At 37.2% G+C, this 24945-nt stretch overlaps 1 protein-coding gene across 2 annotated transcripts; it reads left to right on the plus strand.

Moving 5' to 3' along the window:
• Nucleotides 1-3813: 3813 nt before the first annotated feature.
• LOC140336257 (ultra-long-chain fatty acid omega-hydroxylase-like) lies at nt 3814-23809 on the plus strand. Of its 2 annotated transcripts, none has more exons than XM_072419252.1 (13): nt 3814-3928; nt 6369-6591; nt 9852-9996; nt 14969-15022; nt 15210-15337; nt 15698-15819; nt 16270-16537; nt 18104-18170; nt 18786-18915; nt 21539-21672; nt 22348-22412; nt 22496-22578; nt 23309-23809. In XM_072419252.1, exons 2-13 carry the CDS (start codon nt 6370-6372, stop codon nt 23478-23480), a joined length of 1590 nt encoding a protein of 529 aa, XP_072275353.1. In that variant the 5' UTR covers nt 3814-3928; nt 6369; the 3' UTR covers nt 23481-23809. The 2 variants fall into 2 exon arrangements, with proteins under 2 accessions (XP_072275353.1, XP_072275351.1); XM_072419250.1 differs by lacking the exon at nt 9852-9996 and adding an exon at nt 12080-12224.
• The last annotated feature ends 1136 nt before the right edge of the window (nt 23810-24945 follow it).

Consider the following 24945-nt stretch of genomic DNA (forward strand, 5'->3'; position numbering starts at 1 on the left):
GAGTGACCCCCACATTTGCAGCATCAAAAACTGGGATGATTACTGGCTGGCTAGCCTTCTGGATCAGCGCTACAAAGACAAAATGTCACAGCTTCTACCCAACCTGGCGCAGGAAAAAGTGACCCGCCTGAGCAGAATACTATGTGACCGGCTTTATAAGGGGTTCCGCGCACCACATTCCACACAGGGAGCTCAGGCGGACACCGCCTCCACCGGATCCGCCTGCAGCAGTGGCAGCAACAGCAGCATCAGCAGTGGTGGCAGCAGGCTGCACACATCCAAAAGTGTAGGCCAAGGAGGGGGAATTTTCTGGATGCCTGGCAAAACCTGATGCGGCCACCTCAAACAAGTGAAGTGCAGGGGCATAACCATCAAGAACGGATGAAGCGCATGGTGCGCGATTACGTTGGCTCTTTTCTGGCTTATGAGGAGTTATGAGGAGGATGCCTATCCTGACGGTAGTGACTCCATTCATTTTTGGGGCAACAGGCTTGAAATCTGCCCGCAGTTGGCACAGTATGCCATCAAGCTTCCTTCATGCCCGACATTCAGTGTTCTGTCCGAAAGACCCTTCAGTGCAGCTGGTGGAGTGGTAACAGACAACCAATCACTACTGTCACCTCAAAATGTCAATCACACCTTTTTGAAAATGAACAAAAGGTGGGTTACTAACAACTATCATAACCCCACTGCAGATGTCACTGATTAAATGACACAAGGACTCACTGGCCAACCAAGATGCCTCTGTGAACCCACACTGCTTCTGTGCTGAGACTGTGGCTGCCTATCACCAAACACTCTGTCAGCTGAGCCTGCCTCGTTGAATTTTTTCGCTGGTTATGGCAACGTCCAGAGGTGGCATTCATCTCCAATGTCATGCTTGTCATTGTGCCAGCTAGCAATATACTTTACATTTTTGCTGCTTCCGGAAGGCCAACAAACTGCAGATGAAAACCCCCAGTACTGCCACACTAATAGGTGCCATTGGCTTTGCCTAATTTTTCAGCTAAGTATTATAAGATTGAGGGTTGGCATTCATGTCATCCACTTCATGATGCAAACTAGCGATATCTTCTAACTTCCTAACGCTTCTGGCACCACAGACCACAGCAACAGTGCTGGCGCTCAAAACATCTTGGTCTGGCCCTTCTATGTTTAATCACATATTTCAGATATTTGCATTACACACTTCGGGGTGGCATTGACGATGCACTACACCCAGCTCTAGATGCCAGTTAGCAATGCCGTCCATGCTATGTCTCAGGACCCACCACCTCCTCCTGCTGTTGCTGCTGCTGCCTGCCAGTACCCCATTCAAAAAAATTCTATTACACATTTCTAGGTGGCATTGACGATGCACTACACCCAGGTCAAGATGCCAGTTACCAATGAGGTCCCCACTCCATCTCAGGGCACACCGCCTCCTCCTCATGCTGTTGCTGCCGCCGCCTGTCAGTACTCTATTCACTAAAATTGTATTAAACACTTCTGGGTGACATTGATGATGCACTACAGCCAGCTCTAGATGTCAGTTACCAATATGGTCTAGGCTTTGTCTCAGGGCCCACCGCCTACTCCTCCGGCTGTTTCTGCTGCCGCCTGTCAGTACTCCATTCACAAAAATTGTATTACACACTTCTAGGTGGCATTGACGATGCACCACACCCAGCTCTCCAAGACTCTTACCAATGCGGCCTGGCAATAGCTGACCAGCGGCCACACATTGCTACTGCCCTCGCTGACCCACGCTCCGTCTCTGGTCCTCCATTCTTGCCTTATATCACCGCACTACTTGTCCACAACTTTATGGGTGGCATTCCCAACACATGTCATCCAGGTCATGATGCCAGCTAGCAATTATTATTATTAATAAACATGGTTTATAAAGATGTTATGCAGCTATGTAATGTCAATAGGGGTGCGTACATTAAATAGCAACGCGTTGTCCTGCTGTTTTGATGGCAGAGACTGTTGCTAGTGGGTTGAGTTCACCCTTTCTCAATATTCTAATGTTTAATGTCCTAATGCTGCCTTTTGGAGGCCTTTTCATATTTCCTATTTATCCTTTTTGCCTGCTGTCACTTTGCCAGCCATTTTCTGAAGTTCTTTTAGAACTTTTGTATGTTTTCCTTGTTGCCATTGTTCTCCTACACTTACCTAGCAAATTCGGTGGTTCCAACATGTATAGGGGCTTTGCTAATAATGTTTTAAAGTCGGCCCATTGAATTTATTGGAATTCGCGAAATTGTTTTGCCGAAATTTCGCAAACCCACCGGAAGTTCGAGGAAATGTCAGAGGCCTTCTCGCTCATCCCTAATTATGAGCTCTCTGAGAGGCAATTAGTGACATACCTAGATGCAGAAATATGATTGCACTATAAAAATACATGATAATTATAGTAAAAATATAAGTTTCTTTTCTTTCTAATCTTTTATATTTAGTTATGTATAGTCTCTCTGACTTCATCATTATAGTATTATATTTACAGCTATCGCAACAGCATTTAACATAAACTTTGGAGCTAACCTCCTACTTAAATGTGAGACATTGTGAAATTGATTTGCTTTTATTTTAAATGCAGGACTTATGAAATTGCATATAAAATGTAGCCCATTCTTCCCCTCACTATTCTGGTCATCCATATTACATTGCACACAGTTTCTCCATATAGTGATGATTTAAAAAAAAAGGAAAAAAATAAAACCTCAAATACTATCAACTGTACAGTGATTTATGAATTGTACAATAAAAACAAATATAGAATTTTTGTGTTTTCATAATTAATAATGTGGGATGGAATCAAGGTGTGCAGTTTGTATGATATGGTGTGTAATGTAGGGGTGAAGTATGTGTGGTGTAGGATACACAGTGTATATTGTAGCAGGTACAAGACACGTTATGTGGACATGGAATGTGTGGAATGGTAGACGATGTGAAACTGTAGTGTATAAAATCTAAGGGTTTTATTGTGTATAGTGTGCAATGCAATATGGATGTATGCCAGGTGAAATGTGGATTTAGGGGGTGTTTTACCTTTTGCAGGTACATCGTGTGTATATTGTGTGTTATAACTGCTTGTATTATTAATATATGAGATTTATTATTTGTAGATAGGATATTGGTATATAATGTGGGGTTGTGTAAGTAAATAGGACTGTAATTTAGGAATGTATTGGTGTGCAATTGAAAATTCCAACATCTCTTTCTTCCTCATATACTCTCTTACCAATAATAGGTTTGCCTGTATGTGAAAAGCACAGAGATGCTAATAATGTAATTCTGCAAGGAAAGCTGGGCATAGTTTATTTGTGTAAAACTTAACTTCAGGATTGATCTTTTGCACTGCTGATTCACTGCAAGATGAAGCATCCATGCATACTGAATATGTACAGAACAAAGGAAGTGCTAAATTCCTACATATAGAATAAGGTCAGATACTGAGAATTACACCCTGGATACAGAACAATAGAAGTGATACTGTGCAGAGTTCATACATACAGAATAAGGCTAGATCATGAGAATTACACATAAAAGTCCGTATTATAAAAGTCCATATTTAGCTGAAAACATTACATGCCTAATTGTAACACTGTATTTTTTGTTTTGTTTTTGGATGAAGGTAGAGGGCGGAGATTGAAAAAAAGCATTCATTGTTAATATTGATAATAATATTATTATTATTATTATTATTATTTTGCTATGCTTGCAATGATTTGTTTTTGTTTCCCATAAAATCACTGTAGAAGAATGTAATTTTAGTAACTCAGCACTAGGTGGCTACCAAGCCATAGCAGCATGTTATTGGTTGGAGGGGAGCATGCTCAGCTATGGGTGCAGTATACTAGGAAGTGTTGCTATTTGTATGTAAGGTCACTTCTCTTAGAATCCTGAGTAGTTTATGTGATCTCCTGGTTGTTTTGCATGACAGGTAAGACTTTATGTCCTCCCTGAGGTCAGATATGTGTAATTTTGAATTAGAAGCGACTGATCTGAAGTATTATACTTTGTAATGTTTTTGTTATATAGTAGGTAGTATTACAGTGTTATAAATGATACAATACATCATTTAATACAGTTACATCCACAGTCTACTGTGCTAAACTTATTTTTTTTTCCAAACTTACATACATTTGAAGAATGGTAATATGTTATGTTTTATTTCTGTTATAGAGATAAAGTTTAAAGTACTCAACCCTAGTTTTGTACAGGACAGGGAGCATGTCAGGTTTTTCTTGTTATCTGAGTAATTCCTTATAATTTCCTTCCTGCTGACAATGTTTTATAAAGTGCAAAGTGTAAAGTGCGTTGGTGTGCAATTCAGTGCTCACACCAGTGCGTTACAGTAAAGAAAATATTTAGGAATATGCAGTATATGTATTTCTGTAATTTGTTCTCATTTATGGTGGGAAAGTGAGGGTACATCATACATAGCTCAGGTTGATGCTTATCAATGACCTAATCATTGTGCTGCTGCCCATTCTGACTTACAATTCCTAACTACTCCAGCAATATAAATGAAAGGAGCAAAGGCAAAATAGTTTTAGCATTAAAAAATTACCGATGCTGGTGTCCCCCGTCTCCATGATTGTACATGTGAAGAAACAGATTTAGTTTATCCCCAGTAAACAGTAAAGCTCCATTGTACATTGTGGCTTCAATGGTAAGAGTGGTGGCTTTTATGTGGTAACCTCCCTGGCTGTCTGAATAAAAAGCATTCTCAAAAGTCAATGTGGTACATAAAAATACTTATTATTTTAAATTTGACCCTGGTTGTGCCTCCCAGTCGCACAAAGCTGCAAGCTCGCATAGCCTAGCCGGCATCACCAGAGGAAGAAGATGCCGGGCATCGCTGGAGGATGCCATGTGCATCACTGGAGGACGGAGCAGTCATGCGGAGACCAGGTAAGACTTAAAAACTCCCTTACATTTCCACCGGGTTACCGCTTTTGAAACTGAAAAATAACCCCGAGCCAAACTCGGAAATACTACCAGGGAGGTTAATGCACCCTCCCATCAAAATACAGTGCACCTTGTATCTGTGAATGGACATTTATTGGCTTTTTTTAAATATCCTGCCGGTCCTGATCCCAACGCACGCACGCCAACTACACAAACGTCACATCTGCATCCCCTGGCCTCACGTCTCCAATGTTCACATGCTGGGATGCGAAGCCAGGGGACTCAGATGCCGGGCATTGCCAATAGGACACAGATGCCGGCCGGGATTCACCAAGTGGACGCAGATGTCGGGTCATCATTGCTGGAAGTCTCTGCGGGCTCGTGAGGGCCAGGTAAGCTCTCAGTTCCACCCTGAGTGTGGCTCAGAGTTACCGCTTTTTGTAATGAAATTTAACCCCGAGACTCACTGCAGACAATCTAGAGGAAATGTATCAGTCAATTTAAAGCACTCGTCTAATAAAAATCAATAAAACATCACTATTGTATCATGGTATTTGAAGATGCAATAGTGATCCCTTATTTCAAGGCGTGTACATGTATATTTCCTATGTATGTTCTGTTTGTTCTGCAGTATGCAATAACACTTTCTTTATTATCTGTAGTTAAAAGGTTAAGGTTTCTCTTATCCTTGATTGTTCCACAAGATTTTTTCTTTTGCATTGTAAGCTTTTGTCTCCTTGATAGTCAAACAACCTCCAACTTTACCCTTAAAATGAAGGCTGGCCAGTGCCTGATTCTGATTGGCACCTCTCCTGTCTCCTATTTGGAGTGACTTAACCATTTTTAGATCCCAGTCTCTCTGTCACTTTTTCATTCTCAGTTGCCCCTCTTTTTTGAGTATATATATATATATACCTCTAAAAAGTGTATTATTTAATTATTGAAAAGTGTTTTTTTGCATTAAACATTTTCCAAAAATTATTTATTTTTGTTATTTAGAAAATCTATGCTAAAGCATTTTTTTTTACCGTACAAAAAATGCAGAAGTGGCAGCCATGTCCCATATTCTCTTAAATTACAAAGTGTCCCTCTTCCGTATTTCCTAAAGCTGGGGTGTATGGATTGCTACCAGAAGCAACTGCAAGACACTTTCACTTTAGGGTGTTCTTGTAGTGCCTGAAACCAGGGGAGCAGTGGAATGTAAATACAAGGGATATAAGTACAAGTTTATTCTTTTCATTTAAAAAACTTAAATGGTTTCAATGCAGGACATTGGTACATCCACAGTGGTGCTGCAGTGAACAGGCACAAGAACATCTATAGAGAAGGATCTAAAGGGAAGTTATTTTTAGGCTTTATATACAATACCTTGAAAGAAGCACTATGATTTGCTCAGGGAATTAAAGCAGATTAGTATATTGGTGGTGGATCTTTGCAATAAAACTAAAGTTTCTCTCTCTTTCCCTCAGGATGTTGCCCATAGTAGATCATCTGCTGGATGCACTTAACCTGGAGCACACAACATTCAGAATCTATGCGGTCACTGCTTTGCTTCTCCTCTTTGTCATTGTTGTCCTTCAGACGTTTCTCAAAGTCGTGCTGTTTGTAAACGCATATATCAAAAATGTTCAGCGACTGCGCTGCTTCCCGGAGCCTCCTAAGCGAAATTGGTTTATGGGACACTTAGGAATGGTAAGCACTCTAAAAACAAAACTATGTAACAGCATTGTAACCTTGCTAAAAATGTATCCCCAATTCACATGAGAAAAGTAGACCCAGTAAATACCCAGAGCAGATCATTTTTACCACTACCCTGAGAAAATATTTAGTAGTAAACATAAAATGAATATCAATAATCACAAAAGAAATACAGACAGTGTAAACATTAGTGTACACTTTGCATTAGTTGCCAGTAAGCAATCTAACCTTACATAGGTGGTTGCTAGCATCAAGCTTCAAAGCAATAGCCAAGGTTTGCTTCAAGCTCATTGTTTACCTTGACAACCTCTGAATGGTGGGAACACTGCTTGCACTGGATCATGTTTGTACAAAGGGGTCAACACCTGGGGTACAGCCCTGAGAACCCTTTAGCCATCTATAGCACTGCCTACTGCATATCTTAGTAGCAGCCGTTGATCTCTAGTTCACTGCAATGGCTTAATAAAGTTTAAAGAATGTTTAGGAGCCCATATATAATGGAACCCAGGCACCTTCATTCATCACTAGTGGTTAATGCAGTAAATAGTTACTTTGCTAGTCAGTTAGAGAAAAGCATGCAGTGGGGGAAATCTTTTTCAGACAGCTAAAAGTGCAATGGTGTCAGTGTTTACTTGCTTGAGAGAGTGGAAAAACATCTATATGGGCACTACCAGGAATATCAGTGTCCCACTGTTCATTGCTGAAGGAGTTCCTAGCATCTGAAGGAATGCTAGCAATCCAATGAACCCTGTTAAGAGATGCTGCTATAGAGACAATGGTCCTGATTTATTAATGTTCTCTAAGGCTGGGGAGAATACACTTTGATCAGTGAAGCTGGGTGATCCAGCAAACCTGGAATGGATATGGTCCAGGATTCAAAATATTTGCTAGCAAATAGCAAATGATTTTAAGAAATCCATTCCAGGTTTTTTAGATTGCCCAGCTTCACTGAAGAAAGTGTATTCTCTCCAGTCCTGGAGAGCTTTAGTAAATCAGGGCCATTATGTTATCTAAATGTGTCTATTTAAATAAAAACTCAGGGCAGTACAACAATATATGTATGCAATCAAAAAACTTGAATTACCTTAACATTTTACTGATTTGCATTACAAGTTCCTACACCTTGCAAGCTGGATAACAGAAAATATCTTGCTACCTGGTGACACCAGAAGCTCTCTTTGTTTAGAAAATTTAAAGAGTGTCCTTTTGATACCACAATCTGATTCAGTACTATATAGGCAGCACCCAAATGACTCCCACTCTGGGGTAACTGCTAGGACTGATGTTGCCCTTCTAGATTCTTTTAGGCTTGGAGTTCATTGCGCTCTCTAGAAAAGTGTCATGCATCATACATCAAGGCACATGATAATGAGCACAAGGGTTTAATGTACCCCATAGATTTGGTAAGTGGGACATCTTGGCCTTTCAGTATGTTTCTTCCTACAACATCACACAGAAATGACACTTGGTGGAGCATGACTTTAAATGGAGACCTTTGGACACAGACCCAAGTGTATGTACAAATAACACTAAAAAGTTTTGAAAGTGACTCTTTTATCTGTACATTTCAGTACCCTTAAGAAAATGAACTTTTAGGACAGGGGTAACAAGGTTTAATAATAAGTACAATTTGATTTCTGATCTTGAGATTGCAGCTGCTAGAATTCATCAGAATTACAACGGATACTTGCTGAGAGTTCTGCTTCCTTTTTCTTACATTTATTTACAATATAAAAGGGTAAAATAGGGAACATAAAAGTAGACACAAAATAAGTGGTCAGTTGTGTAAACTTTGAGGTTGGTTATTTCACAATGCAGTGCAATGAAGCTGTATAATACATATAATTGTTGGGAGTCACAAATAAAGTATTGTTGTAATTCATTTATTTTGTAACTTATGGAGTCAGCATTACAATGGAGAGCAACACCAGTTACTGTACAATGCTGTGCAATCTAATATAATGCAGAAAATTATGTGCAAAGCTTTAGACGTGGCTTCCATTTCTCATAATTCTTTAATATGCACAGATTAACGCGTGTACAGTACTCAGGTTTATGTACTTTTACTGGCACCGGTATGTTTCTGAAGGTACTTATACCTGCCTTGACATAGCCTCAGCAACCCACTCTAGAATGTCAGCATTGAGTTTCACCTTCCAAACATAATCTTTGCTAAGTGAGACTGTTACTGTGATTAGAAGATGATTAAACATGGAGTGGTGGTTAAACTCCACATTTGTAGTCAACGTCAAGTTTGGCTTAATAGGTTTTTGTGGTTGATGAGAACAGGATGACTTAAGAAACATGATGTTGCCAATTTATTAGTACATATAGAGTAATTTTATCACCATATTTTTTTTTTATTTTAAGATTGCATTATTATGCTTTTTTGCATTTGTGTACTTCAGTACCTTAATTTAGATCTGTAACTGTGCTTTTTCTAAGCTTCTCTCGCCATATTATTCAGGGGTGTTGTCCCCTCCACAAGCTTTTCCCTGCATTGCACTATGGCTGTTACAAATGACAAGAATCTTGCTCAGATACAAATATAGTGATTTGCATTGGCGAGCTCCATAGGCTAAGAGAAGCCAAAACAAGCACCTAGCCACTGAGGAAAGAAGAACAACTCTATATATTATTCTTACATTATAATTATTCATGGTTGGGGACACCCAACCACACTAAAAATAAAGATTCATCAACGGAACCAATGAGTGGTCAGTGATTCAGAAACTAGCTGATCAGAAGACAAACAATCTTGTATATTTCTAAATTAAAATGCCATGCATTGCCTTCCTTACAGAGTAATGCATATTTCATTGAATATTACCAAGCCATAAATAAGTCCTTTTTAAAAACCCATTGTCCACCATAGCCTTGGTAAATAAAAAATTACTTTGCAAATGATGTCCTAAGAGTAAATTAACTCCTGCAGGTTCATGACCTGAAGGTATGAGGACCTTCACATATGATTTTGTAACCCTATGATGTCCTATTCTTCAGGTTGCACAGCTCTGTACTACAAATATGTTAAATAGCTTTTTTTTATCAAAGAATATGAATTGGTGGCCATTAAGTTGCATACAGTGACTACAATGAAATACAGGTTGTACATCCAGGGAATAATCTAGGCTCACATAGATTTACTGTTAGCCTTGCACTGCTTATTAATGCAGATAAATTGCTTTCATGCTAACCAATCTTTTCTCTCTGCTATACTGTAATCTTGCTTTGTGCCATATCATTGTTTGCAGTTTATGCCTAGTGAAGAGGGTATGACTGAAGTCAGCAAGATAGTCAAACAATTTACTTACACCATGAAGACATGGATGGGACCCGCCTTGCCTTTAATCTCTCTTCTTCATCCAGACACCGTTAAACCCGTAGTAGCAGCTTCAGGTATTGTATCAAAGAGTCCCAAAGAAACATGGCATCCCCATCTACAACTAGAAATAGTATTTTAAATCCTAGAATATTCTGGTATTTCTCCACCAAATTCTATAATACTAAATAGTAAAAAGATACTATACTAATTAGTGAAAAAGTAAATATATATAAAGGATATAAAATAATATTAGAGAATATTCCCCACTTAAACTGTATTTGACAGACTAAAGCTCAGATGCATTTATAACTACTACAAATAACAAATAAAAACATATACATAGATTTATTTGTCTTGTCTACAGTTTGTCCTTTTAAAATGTTTGGTATATTTACAGTCAGAATGGTATGTTACGTTTTTTTTTACCTAACATGTATGGGGCATTTATGGTTTTTGCATGGTTGTGTTTTTATATTTTCATTAGTTCTTGTCTCAGGGTGTAAACCTTCTGCTTCTGTATAAATAAATCTCTGAGTTTCAGGACCCATGAAAATTGTAGTATTTTAGTAATATTCGTTTTAAATGGCACTTCAACATGAATCCAATGTACCACCAAGGCCGTGTGTTGCAGTTCTGTGTTGGAGACATTTGTGCAGAACCAATTTGTTGTGTCTTAGCAGCTTATATAAAAGGATGGACTGCCTTAATGCAGTGCACGTTAATGCTCAACATACCAAGTGATATTGAGCATTTGTTAATGCACGGAAATGCAGTGGGTATCAGAACCATGGCAATCGGTTTGTTTTTACTCTTTTTTCTACAGATTGTTGCTTGTGGTTGCATTAGTATACAGTCAGATTCAGTGTATAAAAGGTGCTCAAGCACTTCCATGACATAAATCCATCATACAACCTCAGAAATAAATTGCACTGCTTCCAATTGCAAGCAAACAAGTGCTTGCTAATGCCTAAAAAAAAGCTGTAGTCATCTTCTATAAACTAATAGCAATCCATGGTGCCCATGGGTATTGAGCGGTGCTGATATTAAACTAAACATAGCCTGAATGTGATCCAATATGTACAATTGTATACTAAACATTTTGTACTAGAACTACCTCATATAGTTTTGAGCTGAAAATGGAATCAAAGCCAAAAGTTGTTCTGGATTGTCTGCTTACAAATATACAGCGGGATAGTGTTTTTTTAATAATAAAAGAACAAACGTATGATAAGAAGAGCACAACAACCTGAGTCAGCCACATTTAAAAGTAAATGGTGTTGAAGAATCATTGCCAGGATAAAAAAAATCAGCACTTTTTGTTAGGAGATGTGTGTAGTATTTTAAATAATGATTCCAGATTAAAGACATTTAGAAGCCACTGGCTTGCAACAGCTATTCCAGGAAAATTACAAATTGAATCTTATTAGCTATAATGCACAATATATCCACTAGTGGTTATATTGGGGCTCAAGTTTCTGGATCTGTGGACTTCCTTAAGTACATGTAAACCCTACGTGATGATTTTTTGTTTACTAAAGATCTGGTTGTCAAAAAGAATTTCATTTTTTTAAATTCCAATAAATACTGTTTTTATACTATATTGCAAATCAGCATTACTGATTTCTGCAGCCTTGTTGCAGCCACTTTCTTTCTTCTTGCATGCCCTCCAATTATGGGCCTGAATTATTAAAGCTCTCGGAAGCTGGAGAGGATACACTTTCATCAGTGAAGCTGGGTGATCCAGCAAACCTGGATTGTATTTCCTAAAAGTCATTTGCTTTATGTTTTCAATACTGGACCAAATCCATTCCAGGTTCAATCACCCAGCTTCAGTGATGAAGTGTATCCCTTCCAGCCTTGGAGAGCTTCAATAAATCAGGCCCAATGTCTTGATGACGTTGCACATGCCTGTACGATGTCTGTTTGCAGGTAGTAATGAAAGAAGACAGGGAAACACTGCTGTCAGCATACAACTAAAAGTGCCAGCACAAACATCTTTATTACAGATATTATTTTATTAAAAGCTGCAAATCTAAAAAAATTGAAAATGACTATTATGTCAAATCTTTTATTAGATTTTGATAAATGGGTTTACATATACTTTAAATGTGCATGCATGACTACTATCAATCTGATTGTAACTTCCCACCACTCTAGATCAAGGGTACAGAAGAAGGATTACTGGTGGCAAATGAACTGGTGAAGAAGTACGTCTATGGCTGTTCCTGGTGGTTTAGTCTTTATTATCCTATTATCAGGCTTTTCCACCCCACTAGCATTAAGTCAGTCCTGCAGGTTCCAGGTAGACTATTCTCTCATCTTCTTCAGTTTATGTTCTCCAGCTTGTCATGTGCTCCAGCTTTTGCAGATACCTATTAGATGCTGATGCTGGTAGGATATATGACATTCAGTTATGTTTATGGTCCTAAATGCCAAATAGTGCATATTGTAGGAATGCTTGCCTTGCATCATGCAACACCTACTTGTTGTTTTAGCTTCACTCTTACTTTTTTACTTTCACTGCAGCTGCAAAAAGTAAAAGTAGTTTATAATAAAGACCATGATTGCTTCTGATAATGCCCCATTTAATAACATACCTTCACCTCTATTAGATATGAAAAAACTAAGGTCATTTAGATTTGATGATCATTATCTGATCCATACCTAAAGCATGCATTGTGCATGCAGAATAAATATTTGTTAGCTTAATCTCAGTAATTCGGGTGCATTAGAAAAAAACAGAACTCAAGATTAAACATAGGTATTAAGTGTGTAACAAGACACAATATTGTGGCCACCATCTCTAGCCACCTTTGAAAAAATAGCAAATCAGTGAAAACAATTCAGTATTTGATTGGTGGAAATTGGTTCATAATCAGTTTTACCATTATATTTGCTTTTTCCTGGACATGCTTCTATGTTTCCTAATTATCTGCTATTTCTGTCTATGTTATGATTTTTTCGGAGTTCATGTTTGTCTTGTTTGTCTGGTGTTCTTATATGTGTTTTATTTTATGATTCTTTATGGACATGGAATGTTTAGACAGATACAGATGTATAAAGTCTATGCGAAGGGCCTGATTTACTAAAGTTGTTTTATTGTGTGATGCTACTGGATAACCTAATCATGTTCAAAAAAGGTACATATAATAACCCTACACATGCAGTCCTCAAAGAATATGTCTTAAAGTCAAGACAGGCAATAATAAGAACTCTGTCCTACACATTTTCGTATTAGTAAGATTTAAAACATCCAACACTGTTTTTATTGCTGCCCATTCTCAACTGTGGCATCTATATTCACGGTTCTTGAAATTAGGTAAAATCTCTCCAATGGGATCTCAGATATGAAAAGGATAAAAGAAATTGAAAAAATTCCTCAGTCCAGTTGTTTCACTACTTTAAAGATGGAGAACACCCTAGGCAGGGGGTCTCCAACCACCTGACAGCTGGGCCGCGAGAGCACAGAGACTCACTCAGTGAAGGGCTTCAGCAGCAATCCCCAACCTATGGTCTGCGATAACATGTTGGTGGTCCACCCTCTGGCCAGTGCACCCCCCAGCGGGGTCAGGAGAAGGATCCCACTTAGGGGGGCACATCGGCCAGAGCCGCGGACCATGTCTCCCGTATGCATTGCAGGCTCGGTAGTGGGCGGGTTGTGTCTCATGACATCACTGTGGGGGTAGTTTCTTCCTCTTTCAGTGACACACTGCTCCCCACGCATGTGCAGGCCAGAGTCTGTAAATTTACTGGTCCATCCAAATGGTTGGGGACCACTGCCCTAGGCCATAATGGGGATCAGGGGCCTTCCTCATTTTGTTTGCCACTTTTACAGCAGCTTGCAGGAAAATGGCAAACAGATACTTCAAGTAAATAGAGCTTATGATTGCCACTTTAGAAGTATTACCTTATCTCTATTCTCTAGTTTTAGAAGTCTGATTGCCAGGAAATAAACCTGTTCCCATGTTATAAATATGGTGGTATTAAAGTGGTGATTGGGCTTCTAAAATGGAGAAGATTTTTCTGTTCCTTTTATAAATAGGCCACTATAATTAGTGATTATCAATATTCAAGGTATATTATTAGTTCGATTGGTGAATATTATTTAGAGTGCAGTATGCAGAGTAATCACCTGGCTGGGAGTTGGTTATTATCATAGCAACTATTTGTATATGTCCACAGTAGTTTTCAAATTTCAAGATTTGTGAACCCCAAGAGTTCACTGCACCTTTGTGTATGAAAATATGTTAAGAACAACTCCTATCTATCTGACTTGAAACATTTACATATAGTCCTTTATATCTTTTTACATATCCTTTATATCGATGAAATCTTTTGCACAAGCGTACACTCAAATGGGCAAAATTCTGCTGTTCCTTTTATTCTTCTAGTTGAGACAGTTTAACTTTAGTAAATCAGGTCCCAAATGTGGTTCTTTATGCTGCCGAAGGAAGTTATTGTTGTTTTTATGGTGATGTATGTTAGTTATTCATATTGTGTTTATTAACATGTATAAATGCCTTTGACTTTTGAACTTTAAACACCAAACAATATCTTCATTCCACTGCACTCTATAGGACTGCATGTTACTCTATATAGGACAGCTATAATAAAACACAACTCAAATAATATTGTGCTATACATACTACTGCCAAAGCTTTTCTTTATTTTGGAAAAAAATATCTTTATAGTTGCCTGACAATCTATTTTTTATCTTTTTGTTCTAACATTAAATTTTTGGCATCTGATGTCTACTACACTAGACCTTCCAAGCTTTTACACCTCTTCTCCCATGAGAAGAATTGTCTGATTTACACTTAATGTGCTGGATTGTTTCCCCCACCATTATTTAGCTCCTTCTTCATGCAGCAAACTATCATCATCATTGAAGCTTTCAGATGTACTAATTGCTTGCTATCAATAACCAGTGATCCTTCCCCCCACATTTCTCCTATTACTCAGCACGCACTATATATCATGAATTACTTTTTAAAGTTATTGATATGAAATGAGCATTTTCAGCAGTCCATTATTTCTATTTTGCAGCTCTCATTGCTCCTAAGGATGAATTGTTCTATGGTTTTCTGAGACCCTGGCTAGGTGAGTTGTTTTTCTGTATATGGTTATTCCAATATATTTAATTTTTTTAAACCTGGAATTTTAATTCCTTAAAAAGAGAGAATGTTTGTAATTGTACAGATAGGCGGTGCCAAAAATCAAAACTGCAGGAACAACAGGTACAGAGAATGTCATAAGGATTAAATAAATTAGTTCTTTTATCCTTCAGGAGATGGCCTACTACTCAGTCGTGGAGAAAAATGGGGTCAGCATCGTCGTCTCCTGACCCCTGGATTTCATTTTGATATCCTGAAAAATTATGTGAAGATCTTCAATGAAAGTACTGATATCATGCATGTAAGTTCAATTTTTTGATATTTGCAGCAACATAGTTTTCTAAATGCTAGGTCAGTGGTTCTCAACCTTGGGTAAGCATAGTCCTGGGAGTATCTTATACATGTCATGGGTACCTGTGTGATTGCTTCCAGTATGACTGATCCAGGGACTTCATGTAAGGCTGATAATGTGATTGGTGGACAGCATTAATTATGCCACATAATATGGATACTTATTGTAATAGGACAAGTTGTAATCATTATTGTTAATCTTCTTTAAGTTGATAATGTTTTGTTGTGATTCTATTTCCATATCCAGACTGATTCAATATTATATTACCCAAAGTGTAGTTTCATACAATGCATTGACTCTTTTCTACAGGCTAAATGGCGCAGACTGTATAAGGGAGGCTCCATGTCGCTGGATATGTTTGAACACATCAGCTTGATGACGTTGGATTCACTTCTGAAGTGCACATTCAGCTATGACAGTGACTGCCAAGAGTAATTCTTTAATTTCATTAGAAATACTAACAAGATTTAAAGATAATTTCTCTCTTATTTGCTATGTTCTAAATATACCGTTGATTGTGTTTTGTCATATCTGTTGATCCATCAAAAATATTGTTGATAACTTCCTATACATTCTGCTTGTTACAATGTAACTAGCAAATATCTTAGAAAAACTCTGTGCAATGCAGAATAAAAGGTGTTCTGCAGTTCTGTCCGAGGGGCTAAGCATCTTTTCCATAGATCATATGGTGTTATCAGTATGTCAGTAAGTGTGTTATTGACATGATTACCAGGGGAAAAAAGCTTGAAAATGAAAACAAATGCAGCCACCACTTTGCAGCCCATCCGGTCCTAAATGTATTACATTTTTGTTCTTAGATTTAGATGCACTTTTAGATTTAGGCACCTTTCCCAAGGTAAAATCCTTATGTCTCATTACAGGAAACCAAGTGATTATATTGCTGCAATTTATGAGCTTAGCTCCTTAGTGGTGAAACGTGAACATTGTCTTCCCCACCATTTTGACTTCATTTACCGATTATCCTCCAATGGAAGAAAATTCAGAAAAGCCTGCAAAATAGTGCACGATTTTACTGCAGATGTGGTTCAGCAGAGGAAGAAAGCGCTACAAGAAAAGGGGGCAGAGAACTGGATAAAGTCCAAGCAAGGGAAGACCACAGATTTCATTGACATCCTCTTACTGTCAAAGGTGTGTAAGAACATTTAGGAAATGTTGCTATCTGATTCAGAAGTTGCAAAATACTTTTTATGTAATATCTCCTGTTTCAGAGCTCACATATCTGGCTTTTGTAATTGAGCTCCAGGCAGATATTACTAAACAGATAATGTCATAAGTAGGGCTCAATGTGTAGCTGGTGGTGCTCCATAGAACAGACAGACAAATGTCAGTGCACCTTTAACAGGTCACAGTTTAAATTAGTTTTTAATTAGGTTTTTTGTAAAGGTCTCTCTAGTACTACACCCCCATATTTGTATTCACAGTATAGAATGTTTTTGCTATAGGTGGGACTTTAGTAGTATATAAGAAAGTAGCCCAATGCATAGGTCCTTCAACGTATAATCCCCTGAACAGGAGCCCTCAGGCTGAGAAAGGAAAGAGCTGCACTATAAGCCAATTAGGTTTTGGTGCATGAACATGTGCTGACAAGAAACATGCTGACATGAGAGAAATGTGAGCCAATACCTGACCTCATCACAGAGATTCTTCTCTTTTGCTGGCCAACCATTAAGCCAAGATCGTGTTTTTACCTAGTCAAAGACTATGTCAGGGAAAAAAGTTTGTAGAAATGTACAGGAACTAACACAATGATGCACCCCTGCTCCTACAACTCCCAGTAAATGACTTTTTTGCTGTTTGTATCCAAAATAGCCACATCACCCCATTACAAATATAAACAACTGCAAGAATTTTTTAAAGAATTATTCTGTTATCCACATATATATAGATTTTGTGTATGGTGTCTCCTAATCAGCACCAAAGCTTAATCAGGGAAGAGTTCAGCTAGTATAATGTAATAAACATGTTCACTGAAATGTTAATAAGTCATTTATTTGCCAAGAAAATTTAGTCTCCTCTATACTAATAATATTGAATTGTAACCCACCTTCCTAATGTTGTCCTCTTGTGGCATCAAACAGCTACAACTCGGTAAGACATATATTCCACAGGACCTGTGAAAGTGACCAGTGGTATTTGGCACCATTGCCTCTTGTAGTCTGCCTTCTTTCCATAGCATAGTGTTCTGCCTTCTCTTCCCCAGGAAAATGATGCAAACACTTGGCTATGCACATAATCTAAATGAAAATGTGATTCATCAAACAAGGCCACCTTCTTCATTTTCACCATGGTGGAAAAGGGTCAGCATGGGCACTCCTATGTCTGGTCTGCAGCAAGTCATGATGTATTGTGCCAGCAGAGCCTAACATCATTTACTAAGCTAAGTGGAAATGCATTACAAAGTAATATTTCACTTTGCTAAGTGAACAGTCTAAACTTTTTTAGTAAATCAACTGCACTGTGATAACACTAGTAGAGTAGAATATGAAGCATTTGCCTGGGGTTCTAGTTTGTTCATGAACATCAAGCGCTGTGTAGTTCGGGGTAGTCTTCCCTTAACTGGTCTGTGTATGGGAACTCTTAAATATTTAAGGTTCTTCTCATTATAACAGATACAGTTGTAGTAAGGCCACTTTAGCATGTCTTTATAACGCTCATTAAACATGTAATTTTTTTCTCTGTTTATTTAAATCATAGGATGAAAATGGAAGACAGCTGTCTGATGAAGAGATGAGGGCTGAGGCTGACACCTTTATGTTTGAAGGTAAAGGAAAAAAACATTTGGGTCCCATCATTTCCTGTGGCCCAGAGGCCTATTTAGCACATTTGGTGCTATACAGAAGTGGCTGTAAGTTAGACTGGCAGTGGATCAGTCTGTCTTTTCATTTGTTTATACTTGCCAGGAGGCTGTACACTTTTCTTCATAGACTGTTCTTTTTGTTGACACTTACTCCTGCAAGGGAAGATTGGTTTACATTTGTCTTAATAAATACAGACAGGAACCAAGTGAAGCTGAACGCCAGGGACAATGAGCAAAGCCAATAAGTAGAAGGTATTGAGAGTAGTAACCGAACACCTTATAGAAGCTGACATGTTATTCATGTTAATGCCATGTGTGTTGGAAAAAATCCAGTAATATAGGATTGCTATGAACAGCTGAAATAAATTACTGTTGGCCTCCTAGTTTATTTGTTTAGCTAACAATGCCCTGGTAATTTATTACCTAGCAAATACAATCCTATTTTATTATGAAACAAAACTACTGTATATACCAATCTTTGAAAAAACTCACACCATACTAATTCAGAAAATGGATTTCTTAAAATTATATTTTGTTAAAAGTTTTATTAGTGCTAATTACAATTGTTTTATAAATTAGGACATGATACCACAGCCAGTGGACTTTCGTGGATCCTATATAACTTGGCTCGTCACCCCGAATATCAGGACAAATGTAGAGAAGAGATCCGAGAGTTGATTAAAGGGAAAGATACACACCATTTGGAATGGTAAGTACTTTGCCTCACCACAAATAGTTCATGAAAGGAAAACTGTAATGGTTTGGGTCAGATTCTATTAAATTATTATAAGTTAATAAAGAAAATTAGAAAAGGGCAGGTTCCATTTCTCCTGATGAAATCTACCCTGTTTAGAATAGGTAAACTTGACTATTTTTACAGTCTACTAAAAGTATATCCACATTTTGTAAGAGTTTGTATTAAAAATTTCTAAATACATTATTGTTAGTGGCCTTCCCCTTTTTATGAAAATAACTCAAGAAGGTTCTAGTCATCAGGAAACTATTGTTAACTATTATTCCGTAACTTTAGTCTTATTCCTTGTATAATGATGAGCATTTAGCAACTGCTGTTTTGCATTCCTTTTTTTGATGAATTTTGGTTACCTCTCATGTTCTCACTGCTAATGATTCAGGAACTGCATTTAGGTAATGTTACAAAAAGAATGAATAAATAAAATACATTTATTTTTTATAATATTTTTATTAATAAAAATTAATATATATAATAAATAAATTTATTGCTAGAAGTCCTAGTAACTTCACGTTTACTAAACTGAAATTGCAAACATGCTTACTGTATCAGCCCTACCTGTTCTCATCTATTGTGTTCATGTTTGTGAAAATTCCTGTGCTGAATTTCTGTGGAACAAAACAAGGCTACCAAGGCTTGTATTTCCACACCCTGCACCACATCCGTCTGAGCTTAGAGAAGGAAGAGTCCCCTTTGACATCTTTGCCTATGGCTGCAGAGGAGTCACAGTACTCACAGAAGACTTTTTAAAACCTTTTTTATCAGCTGTTTTTTCTTAATCCTATCTCATTTTTTTTTCTAGGGAATAAAGTGCATGGAAACTTTTTTTTAGTCTTGGACAGAGTAGGGATAATTTAGACCAGCTGTCAATTTCCTAGTCACTAGAGATTGGCCCCTTTCTAATTGTCAAGGGGACTGTTCACACCGAGACAGAAAATAAAGCAAAATTCTACAATATTGAATTATTATGAGAATAAAAGTTGGCCAGAAATCTAATAGATAAAAATGTTCTGATGACAATTGTCTATGGTGGAAAAATCTTTAAGTTTGTGAAAAGGGAAATCTCAGCAAATTACATACCTCAAACAATATTCTAATATGGATTTTTATCCTCTCCCTACTCTTTGCAAAATTAAAAGAAAAACATATTTTACTATACATGCACATTAAAGAACAAGGTCAGCTCTTGTATATCAATGTCATCTTTGCTTACTAATCAGTTTGATCAATTTAAAAAAATTACCACTTAATCATAGGTTTGCAAATCCCTATTACACCTGTTTTTTAAAGAAATCCCATTTGATATAGTTGCTAGGTAGAGTCAAAGTCTCATTCAACCAATTCCTTATTTTCATCGTGGCATGTAATGGGGTTTCTTTTTACCAGTCAACTACACATTTGTACTGTAGGGAAAAAAAATTAAAGCCCTTCAGAGAATGTGGGCAATTAGTTTTAACCACCATTAATGCCAATTCCCAAAGTGAATTGTCAGTCCTGAATAGTATAGTATTGGAGTAGTATCACTGAGACCAGAGAATTAAAAAGACTAGACTTAGGAGAGCTCAGAGTTCACTATCTCTACTACTAAACCACCTCAAGGGCCATGCCAACCCACCCTTCAGCCTTTTCTCCTTCCCAATATAATCCACATTGTCCGATCAATAAATACTCCACACCTCCAATGGGTTTAAATAGCCACAGTGCCGTTTTATTTTAACATTCACTCTCTTTTATTCACATTATTATCAACATCAGGCACTGGTGTTACAGGTCTTTGAAAGCCCTGACCACCACCAAAATAAAAACTTGGGGTCTGCCACCAAATCACCTTGCTGCACCAAGCCGCAACCAACCAACTCGGGAATATTATCTTAAGCATGCACTCCCTTTACCATTTCTCTTCAGAGATGCCATACCTCAGATGGGTCCCTTCAACCACTGAAATGATGTTCCAAATAATACTTTGAGAACCCCTACCTGCTCAGGCAACCACAACCATCCCAGCCTCTCAAGGGTCAGTGGGCGGTCAACGTCTACCTCCTTCAGCTCCTGGAACAGCATTACCCTTCTTTCCTTTCTAAACTCAAATCTTAGCCCCCCTTTCCAACTTCACCAACCAATCTCCCTTTTACAACTACCTGAGATTCTACTCCACCTAACCCCTTATCTTTTTTCTCCCCGAGTCCCCTCACCCTCCTGGAAAAGAGATCTTTTCCTTTGACATTCCTGGGAAGTATAGGAGTTAATCTTTTGACTTGAAAGGTAAAAGCTCAGTAGCAAGAACTTTAGCATATCTGTGCCAAATTTGAAAATAATAAGCCCCTGATCTAGTTTAACTGGTGGAATGCAAGATGCTTTCTTCAGGTTGTTATATTTGAAAATAAATTATTTCATAAAGACACTTGAAGTTTTGTTAGTTTTTCCAAGTAATGAAAAAAATATTTTCTATTTCCATAGATACACCTATATGTATATATATATATGGGTGTGCTTTGAAATGTATAAGACATGATGTGCTGTCTAAAAAGCAAAAACAAGGACTATTTAACAAATAATATACTTTTTTTCCTGATTTTTCCAGGGATGACCTGTCTCAGCTTCCATTTACCACCATGTGCATCAAGGAAAGCCTTAGACTACATCCTCCTGTAACAGCAGTGTCTAGACGGTGCACTGAGGACATTGCTCTTCCAGACGGGAAAATAATTCCTAAAGGTACTTTCTCATCTTATTTAAACTTTCGAGTTACTCTACATAAGTTTGGAGCATTGGACCTGATTTATTAAAGCTCTGCAAGGCTGGGGAGGATACACTTTCATCAGTGAAGCCGGTTGATCAAACAAACCTGGAATGGATCTGCTCCTTGATTAAAAACATTTTCTACCAAATCCATTCTAGGTTTGCTGTATCACCCAGGTTCACTTCCGTATACTCCAGCCTTGGGGAGCTTTAAAAAATCAGACCCATACGCTCAACATTACAGATGAATAGCTTAATATTAAAAAAGGTTACACATTTCTATAACTATATACTATGAATCTAATAAGCAAGTTTATTATGGACAAACATACATGGGGGAACCTTCCCTTTCTTATTGGACAGTATGAATTATATAAAGTACCAACACAAAACAAAAATGTTATGTTTTAATTACTATAATATCTTCACAACAACTGTGTAATAGCCTTTGTACACATGCATTTGTTTGCTACAAAACTTCCCCAAGTCAATGTGAATGCAAAAGAAACTCAATGCAGTTTAGAAAAAGTTTAGGAGAACTCATAAGGTCTCTCAGATCTAAAATGATGCATATGAATGTGTGCTGCATTTATCAATCAACACAAACCCTCATTGATCCTAAAATTTCAAATAATTTTTTTTCTTCCTTAGGAAACATTTGTCTCATAAGTATATATGGAACTCATCACAATCCTGCTGTTTGGCCGAATCCTGAGGTACCAATTTAAATTTTGTCCTATAGTTTAATCCAACAAACAAAACCATGATGAAATCACAGCGCTATCTCTTGTTTCCTTAGGTTTATGATCCATATCGTTTTGATCCTCAACAATCACAGGAGAGGTCCTCACATGCCTTTGTACCCTTTTCTGCTGGACCCAGGTAAAGATGTGCTAGATTTGTGATGGTGGTCACAGCTTAGCATGCAATAATGTGACAAATGTGTGTATGAAATCAAATAAAGTAGTTTAAAATTGTGAGTGTGTTTACAAGTCAAGTGTTTATGATGTTGTAAGATATCATTTAAAAACATATCTATATATATATGTATATAAATTTTTTTTCCTGGATATTTGAACTAAAGGGTAAACATTTCAAACAACAAAGGCAGTATTTGCATAGCTTTAAAACATTCTTGTAGTACTGAAGGCTGGCCTGCCACCTCCCACAAGTTTCTACTGACCAGCAAGCTTGACCATAATAGCAATGAGCCAATAGAAAGGTGCAGGAGGGGCATGCTAGCCAAGGATTTGACTATTGCGACTTTTTCTAGAAAAAGGGAACAAGGGCCTTGAGGGAGCCCAAAGCCCCTTTAATGATTACTTTAGGTATGCTGTGCCTACTTTTCATGTCAATATATTTTTTAATGACTGTAAATGTGTGAAGGGTAGTCATTAGTATATGTTTATATGTTAATATAAAATATGAACTGTATAAAAAATTGTAAATATTTTTATTTGAAAGCTTGCCATATCAACAGAAACCATTTTTAAAACTGATAATAAATCCTTCAGCTCGGTTATTAGATGCCATAAATCATGTTTGTGGAAGAAACAAAAAAAATATTTTTTTTTTTTCTGTAATCAGTATAACACTTTTTTTTAACTTACAGGAACTGTATAGGACAAAACTTTGCCATGGCTGAGATGAAAGTGGTTCTGGCTCTTACACTTTTACACTTTAAAGTGAGCCTGGATCCCACTAAGACAGTGCGCCGGAAGCCTGAACTGATCTTACGAGCTGAAGGTGGGCTGTGGCTGCAAGTGGAGGAACTCAAAGTTTAACATTACCACATTTCCTAATGCATTAGAATATTATTCAGATGTGCTCAACCTGTTTTTATGTTTAGGGACTTTTAGCTGCCAGTTTGCCAATCTAATGTCACATTACATATATTTCATACCATAACCCTATTAAAGTTTACAGTGGGGCCCTGGATTCGGCAATCTATATGAAGCTTCTATTGTATATTTGAAAAAGTAACACAAGTATTTCTAGCATTAAATAGCATTTTTTTAATATACCCTACAATTTTTTTAACCATGTAATGTACTTTGCTTTCTTTGAAAGTTTTTAAAAATTAAATTAATGAGATACTTTTAGAATTAAAGAATCTATGCAAAATGATTTGTAGAACAATAACGTGCCTTGTGTATTTCACCATTTTCAATGTATTTAACAGTGAAACTAAGTTCCAGATTATACATTTTACATAGAAGATGATTAGAACCTCAGATTTTTTGTTAATACTCAAAATTGTATCAATTGCACAATGATCTCTACCTTGATATCACAGTTTAAACAAAACTATTTACCACCCATTCTCACCTAAATAGAATTTTTAATATGCAGACTACACATGTGTGTTTAGTCTGTCCTTATGTCTATGTTAACAATTTTGGTAATTTTATTGTTCAATCTTTCCTAGTTACTGTTATTACAGTAACTAGGGAAGACTAAAAACAACAGAACTCCAGATATCTTCCAAGAATTGTGATGCTGTGTTCTTTTTTTTTTTTTGCTAAATGCAAAGGCTTTAATCAGGGATCCCCTTTACGTAGAAAATCCTTTGACATATAACGCTATTATATCAGTGTGTATCCAAAGCTTTCTTTAAAACCCAATACTGAATGGAAGCCAACATTCACTGCCAAGGCTTGAATAGAATGTCAAAAAACAGCCCTTCACCACTGTGTGCTCTGGTTCCTGGTAATACAGACCTGTCAGAACCTATTATACTGTGCCTGAGTTGGGCCTAAAGGCTACAGTTAGTATGGAATGTAACAGCTAATAGAAAGTGATTGTCACCTAATACAATAAAACTGCTAAAAGTGTACTTTTATCACATATTTAATTTAATTATTTAATTATTTAATTTAATTATTTAAGGGTCCTTATAAATAGACTGGTGTATAAATATTTTCTAACTACCAGAATCATTTTAATCCTGATACTATCATAGGTACCAGATGATATGATTCTAATACATGTAGACTTTATTGTGCTGATCAAACATTTGTTGATGATTTTTCTGATACAACTAAACATCTGAAATTTTTCATACCTTCAAAACAACATCACAAACTTTGTCAAAGAGCAGTAAAGTAAGTAAACTTCATCAGCCGATAGATACCTATGATAAATCAGGCGATATGTGATGAGCAACTGAAACAGTCCTTTGAACTTTGATTTTGTAGAAATTTTTACTACCTTAGCAATCATCCATGAAAATAAGGGAACATTTCATTA

The sequence above is a fragment of the Pyxicephalus adspersus genome, chromosome 1, assembly GCF_032062135.1.
Source record: "Pyxicephalus adspersus chromosome 1, UCB_Pads_2.0, whole genome shotgun sequence".
In the NCBI taxonomy this organism is placed as follows: Eukaryota; Metazoa; Chordata; class Amphibia; order Anura; family Pyxicephalidae; genus Pyxicephalus; species Pyxicephalus adspersus.

What these genes read in the sequence shown, in the direction of transcription:
- LOC140336257 (XM_072419252.1), top strand. Translation starts at nt 6,370, where the DNA reads ATGTTGCCCATAGTAGATCATCTGCTGGATGCACTTAACCTGGAGCAC. An exon ending in TTTTCTGAGACCCTGGCTAG is followed by an intron (nt 15,023 to 15,209) that starts GTGAGTTGTTTT and finishes TTTATCCTTCAG; the next exon opens with GAGATGGCCTACTACTCAGT. An exon ending in CTGTTTGGCCGAATCCTGAG is followed by an intron (nt 22,413 to 22,495) that starts GTACCAATTTAA and finishes TTGTTTCCTTAG; the next exon opens with GTTTATGATCCATATCGTTT.